The sequence below is a fragment of the Bidens hawaiensis genome, unplaced genomic scaffold, assembly GCF_021521415.1.
Source record: "Bidens hawaiensis isolate Kalapana, Puna unplaced genomic scaffold, B.hawaiensis_p1.1 tig00047496_1, whole genome shotgun sequence".
Taxonomy (NCBI): Eukaryota; Viridiplantae; Streptophyta; class Magnoliopsida; order Asterales; family Asteraceae; genus Bidens; species Bidens hawaiensis.
Window position 1 is genome coordinate 15,370 of NW_027498490.1, and position 6,697 is coordinate 22,066.

The window sequence follows — 6,697 nt, forward strand, 5'->3', positions numbered from 1 at the left end:
TTATTGTTTAATAGGCGTTAAAGGCAAGCTAGGTTAAAGTGTTTAACAAACTTTGAAATCCTCCACACTCATGCACACTAAATTAAAAACTTTTTTTTAAAATTAAATTGAAGGGTGTTAAGCAGAGTTTAATCATTTCCTTTAGATAAGATGAAATAAAAGATGGTAAAGTGAGTGATACGGCACCTACATGGAGCTAAGACCATGTGTGCTGCAAACGTTATGTTTGCGTTATGGGTTGAAAACGCGAGGGGTACACCGCCCCCCCCCCCCCCCCCCAGCGTTATGTGATGTTGTTTTTTTGGTGCGTTGTATACAAAACGCGCAAATGGCACATAAATCAAAAAAATATTACCGTTATATATATAACCGTTGAGAATAAAAAAAAAATTATTTCTTTATATATTAAACCAACTAATTCCCAATCAAAACTCATCAAATTTATAAAACTTCTCTTTTAACTCTACATCTCTATAATTCATTTACACAAAATTCACTATATATGGATCCTCCATCTATATATAAACAGTTTTTCGGGCCCGACCAACAAGCCGAGGACGTGGAGGAGGAACAGGCGGTTACGAGTGCGATTATGCTCGCGACACAGTATATGAGTTCTGTTACGGGTGCTATTAGCTCTCCACCCCCTGTTTCAACAAGAGCATATATCGAACGAGATCGTGCCGAAGCCAACAACCGGTTGATGGCAGATTACTTCTGCGACACGCCGAGATACAAGAACCCGAAGACCTTTAGGCGTCGTTTTCGGATGTCTAAAAATTTATTTATGCGCATCACCAATGATTTGGAGCGTGAGTTTGATTACTTTAAGAAAAAGCCTGACGCTCGAGGGACGCTAGGATTCACGGCTATTCAGAAGGTTACGTCTGCCATGCGTGTGCTCGCCTACGGAAACACAACCGACATCAACGACGATTATTTAAAGATGGCCGAAAAACAACCCGGGACACCTTGGAGTATTTTTGTTACGGTACGTTTTGTTTTTTTTAAATAGTTTATCACTTGTTTACTGTGATCATTTATTTTATAAAAATTTTGTAAAATATAGGAATATTTAAACTATATGGACCACATTATCTGAGAGAGCCCAACGTTAACGATCTACAACGTCTTTACGAGGCACATACAAGGGTGCATGGTTTCCTCGGCATGATAGGAAGTGTAGATTGCATGCATTGGGAATGGGCTAATTGTCCAACTGCATGGCGAGGTCAATTCACACGAGGTGACCAAAAGGGACCAACGGTCAGCCTTCAAGCGATCGCTTCATACGACCTTTGGATTTGGTCGGCATTCTTTGGTGTTCCCGGTTCCAACAATGACATAACCGTCTTAGAGCAGTCTCCTGTGATGGAGAGTTAAATATCTGGGACCGTTCCCGTCGCTTCGTTTTAGGCTAACGATAACTTCTACGATCATGGGTACTATCTGGGTGATGGAATATATCTAGAGTTCGCGATAATTGTTAAAACATTCAGAGACCCGATGGATGAAAAAAGACAGTATTTTAATAAACTGCAAGAGTCCGCGAGAAAGGATATCGAGAGGTGTTTTGGTGTTCTTCAACAACGATGGCATTATGTTAAAATTCCTTGTCGTCTGTGGTCTTTAGAAAGAATGAGATGTGCTATGTATGCGTGTATCATAATGCATAACATGATCATCGAGGACGAGGGAAGATCAATACGTCCAACTTTCATACCGGACCCGGATCCACCACGGACTCCTGCAAGTATGGAGCAACGACTCGAAAACTCGGATTCCGTGCGGTCAAGAGAGATACATAACGCACTAAAGGAGGATTTGGTCCAACATCTTTGGATGTATCGGCCTCTGCCTGGTGAAAACGATGATCAAAACAAGGGCAACAATGAAGACGATGAAGAAGACAACAACGGCGAAAACGATGAAAACGACGACGAGGACAAGGACGACGACGAAGAGGGCGAAGACGACGACGACGACGAATAGTTTTTTTTTTATTTTCTTGTAATATTTATTTAATAAAATATTATTGTTATTTGATTATTCTTATTAAAAATTAAAAAAAAACAAAAACTGTAAAAGTAATTGGGCGCCACGTGACGCATAACCCCTAGATGTGGAGAGTTATGACTACAGCCTGTTTTTGTACAAAACCATAACTCTGACTGGACGTCACGTGGCGCATAACCCGTGGATGTGGAACTTTATGACTACACATGGTCTAAGAGGCATGAATGTATACCTCATGGACTAAGAGAAGGTAAACGGCCAGCTAAAAGTAGCACACACTCTGAACCAAACCATTAAAACCAACTTTTATACCGTAAACATCTCAAACTAGCTGCACCAGCTGATTTGCTTCGATATGGGTGAGTTTAAATGGTTTATCAACACCACTACTATGGTATAATGTTGATTTTGAATAACCTTAGAAGTAAATGACTAAACTACTACTATAAAACTTGAAAATATATTTAAACTATCATGACACAGACAAAAACAAACACAAACACGACAATAGATGCAACCAAAGAAAATTTAATAAAAATGATCAGCCACCGTAATAGTGGCCAAGTCTCGTACACAATGACCTTTCCCCAAATTTGTACTTAAAATTCATAGTACAGAAAACATTCAACAGACATTCCCTGTCCCGACCCAAAACTTCAGACACGTACCATAAAAAACGCATACTTTTCAATTGCCAAATTTACCCACATACTGAAAACACGCGCCCAATCATCCCTTGAGTCCAAGTAGCAGTCTCCTTAAGTTGTTCATCATCAGACTGAAGACATTCTCCCAAAAACTCGCTACAAAATGCTAAATCTTTGATAAACACCTTCACATGTGAACCAAGTGCATCTGCAAGATCTCCCAACACTGCTACTGCTGCTCTCACCACACCCTCATCCCTGCAAAACTCAATAGTATTTCACCTATAACATTTTCTGTAATCATAACTAGCACAACTTATTAATAAATAAAAATACTATATACCTGTTAGCATCCTTGGCAACAGCTTCTATAAACTTCAACAAATGAGAAGCGTAAGGCAACATAATCTCAGCCTTTGAACCCTTAAACCCTTGTAAAATACCCGAATACGCTTCAAAGATGCTTCTTTTCAACTGATTACCATATTCCACCATCTCTTCATCAGTAACATCTATCTGCGCACACACTTCAGCAGCTCCTTGCATCATTGGGACTGCATACGCAACATACTTTTCAAAATGCTCACCAATCGCAAGCGCCACGTCACCAAAGCATGAAAAAATTGGAGGCTTAACGGACCGATGCAGATCGCCACTAGAAAGATCCTTAAGTAGAAGTGTCATGATGTTATCACAGTATGGTAATATTTTGTCATCCAAAGCCCGACATATGTCACCAACCACACCAACCGAGATCGAACAAACTTGATATTCTTCATAGTTTTGAAGACCCTTTTCTAAATATTTGTAAAACTCAGACATGTATTTTTCAAACTTGGGTCCGGAGGCATATGCAAGAGCACCAATGGCAAGCATTGCTTCTTCGTGTACGGTTGAGCTACGACACGCAAACACTGAGAGAAATATAGTCATGATTTGATCCGCAGCTTGAAGTATAATGGGCTTGGTTTCATCATTACCCCCGAGTTTCTGAATGATTACTTGCATCACACCACAGAGCAAAGCTTGCAAATCTCCTTGTTTTTCTTTATCATCGGATGACAGAATCTGAAGCTCGATTGTTTGTCCCAGTTTGGTCATGATAACAGGAAGAAGTTGTGTTATAATTTGAGATGATTCAGCAAGGTTAGAACACCTAACCACTTCATTCAAGGTTTCATAAGCAGCAGATCTTAACTTTGTATCGTTAGCATCAGTTCGTTCCGCAGTTGAGATAAGTGAGGCAATAATATTTGGAAGGTACGGTGTAAGCACGGATGAGCCAGTTTCAAAACCCTCATACCCTTGAGCAAGAAAATAGATGGCTCCACATACCTTCTCTGCAACATTTAGAGAATCTTTAATACTTTCTAGAAGAACCACCATAACTTTTTGAAAGTTAGTTGGTGAAATAGCAGAAAAACCAGCAGCAGGATTATGCAACAGCTCAAAAATACGACCCAGAGTCCATGCGGTAGTGTCTTTCACATGATTGTTTTGATCCTTCATAGCATTAAGCAAAAAGTCCAAAGCTGAGACAACCATTGGAGATAGTTTTTCAACACTCGGGCCTTCAAGAATTGATCCAAATGCATATGTGGCAGCCTCACGAGACCGCCAATCAGGCTTTGAAATGTTAGCCTGCACAAAAGGCATGACTAAAGGCACTATATCATCACCTACAGTTTTAGCAACAAGACCAAGACACGTCCCTCCTGCCATAGAAAGATTCCAGATTCCATCTTCTTGATCTTGTTCTTCATCTTGCTTCAATAAAGTTTCAAGCAACATGGGAACCAACATAGACAGAGCCTTTTTAATGAAACATGAATGCGCGTATGAATCAGTATCACCGGTTTCAAAATCTTGTAGCTCTATCTCTTCATCACAGATAGAACTCCAAAACTCAATTGCTTGAAGAGCAACACCTTCTTCATCTCCTTTAACAGCATTTGCAGTTAGCTCAAACAAAGTCGGCATATACGGCTCTAAAACTTCATAGTAAGTTGATGCTATCGAAACCAGACATTCAAACGCAGCTTGTCTAATATCTGCTTCTTTCGCCGTGGCAGTTTCACAAACAACTTTCATAATATAGTTCCTCTCCATCTCGTTTTCGAAATTTGTTTGTGCGAAATCAAGAGCATTGTACAATGCTGTAGTTGCTGCAAGACGGACCGACGTCGGTTCACTTACATTCATACCTTGAACAACAGCAGTGAGGACAGAGTTAACCTCATCTTGCACAAGATCACTGTGAGATATCTCTTCACATACATACCCGAGTGCCTCTAAAGTTGCCTGTTTCAATGATGCTGGCTTATCTTGTTGAGTCATGTTTCCAAGCAACGAACCAATAAGTCCAGGCCATTCTTTTCTTGGAATTTCAATAGAAGCAATCTTTGCAATGACTTGGGCAGCAGTGTGACCTGCTTCAGAAACGGATGAACCGAGTGTGTTTAACAACAAGCCCTTGACTTGGGATCTGAATGATGCATCATTTGACATCCACCGTTGCACTAAGTGTTCCTTTGTGGTAGCATCTTTAGCATCCAAAGAGTTCTTGAGCACAATACCAGCCAACCTACGGGACTCGATAGGTTTACCATCGTTTGAGAGTTCTAGTGACAAAGAAAGAAGAAATCCAGGCAGGCTTTGCTCTTGAAACTGCCTAAGGTTGTTCTCTGCCTCGGTTCTGACCTTTGAATCAGCTGATTGAGCAGATAACAAGAATTGTGTGATCTCCACAGCCATTTTTCCTACACAAAATAATAATAATAAAAATCAGTTTAATCATATTCAGCAAACATATCTTGGTGTACTTAGTTCCATACTTTAAACACGGTCTATAAAAAAAAATGATGCGTCCCCAGAACTCATAAAACACAGTTGTCAATTTGTCATGTTAGCAACAAGTAGGAAAATCATATTAAGAACAACCATAACAGCATAACAATTAGAAAACAATGTTGCAGACTATCAGTGACAGACATCACGTCATAAAAGTAAAACAGCATCACAGTGACTAACAACAAATGCTCAGAATAATTTTGAGCCTGCAAATCAACTGTAGCTTCTAAACAAAATGCGACTTCTTATTTTTTTTTGCAAGTTATAACCATCTCAATCACTTACACATCTAATTTTCCCAATGAAAACTTTCAGAACATAACAACATAACTCTAAACATGCGAAAAAAATCTAATAACTATCAATATCATTCTCCTTCTACCAAAACTGATAGAATAGAAGTATCACAGATTTATATTTAGAAACATTAATCAACCAAAATATTCCAAACCAACTACTAACGTAAAACACCACCGACTCGTTACAAAACATCAACCAGTAAAAACCTGCTCAACATAACGAGTAAACCTAAAAGTAATAGCATCAATCAACGAGTAAAGTAAGATCTATAACCACGTAACTAAAACAGAAGCATCATTCAATCAACAAGCTCAACGTAGTAACGATAAACCCTAGGCAGCGTAACATTCCAATCGGTAAACAGAAACACGGAAGAAACGACAAATCCTTAAGTAAACTCTAAGATCTAAGCTAAAACCTAACATAATCAAGCGTTACATAAACCCTAGCCTGAAAATATAAGAACAACAATTAACAAATTATACCTGAATCGGATGAAGGCAGATGAGATTTGAAGCACCGAAATGAAGTGTAGAGAGAAGAGGTATGTGTGTGTGTATATATATAGAGAGAGAAAGAGAGTATATATAATTTCGAATGAATGGTATGAAGCGGGAGGATGAAGAAGAGGTGAAAAGAAACGGGCAGCTGACCGAACTGACCGAGACCGCCGACCTGTGTGTGTATGTTTTCTAAAACCCTAGCCCATTTCGTAATCGGTGACATGGATATAATTTGAATTCTTGCACGTGCCAGGAGCGTGCTAAATGCCAATGTTTTCTAAAACCCTGGCCCATTTGCAACCAGTGGTTCGAATTTTAAACCATGTATATAACTAAGGGTGAGAAAAATCGGTTTAAAATCATCGGAACCGAGGAACCGGA

The 6,697-nt window shown here is 39.4% G+C and overlaps 1 protein-coding gene across 1 annotated transcript; it reads right to left on the minus strand.

Moving 5' to 3' along the window:
- Window positions 1-2,526: 2,526 nt before the first annotated feature.
- Window positions 2,527-6,492, minus strand: LOC143597029 (importin subunit beta-1-like). Its single transcript, XM_077075652.1, has 3 exons — window positions 6,299-6,492; window positions 3,007-5,422; window positions 2,527-2,921 (listed from the first exon to the last, which is right to left on the minus strand). The coding sequence occupies exons 2-3, from the start codon at window positions 5,415-5,417 to the stop codon at window positions 2,717-2,719; spliced, it is 2,616 nt and encodes an 871-aa protein (XP_076931767.1). The 5' UTR covers window positions 5,418-5,422; window positions 6,299-6,492; the 3' UTR covers window positions 2,527-2,716.
- Between the last annotated feature and the right edge of the window lie 205 nt (window positions 6,493-6,697).

What these genes read in the sequence shown, in the direction of transcription:
- LOC143597029 (XM_077075652.1), bottom strand. Translation starts at nt 5,417, where the DNA reads ATGGCTGTGGAGATCACACAATTCTTGTTATCTGCTCAATCAGCTGAT. An exon ending in GTTGCCAAGGATGCTAACAG is followed by an intron (nt 2,922 to 3,006) that starts GTATATAGTATT and finishes TGAGTTTTGCAG; the next exon opens with GGATGAGGGTGTGGTGAGAG.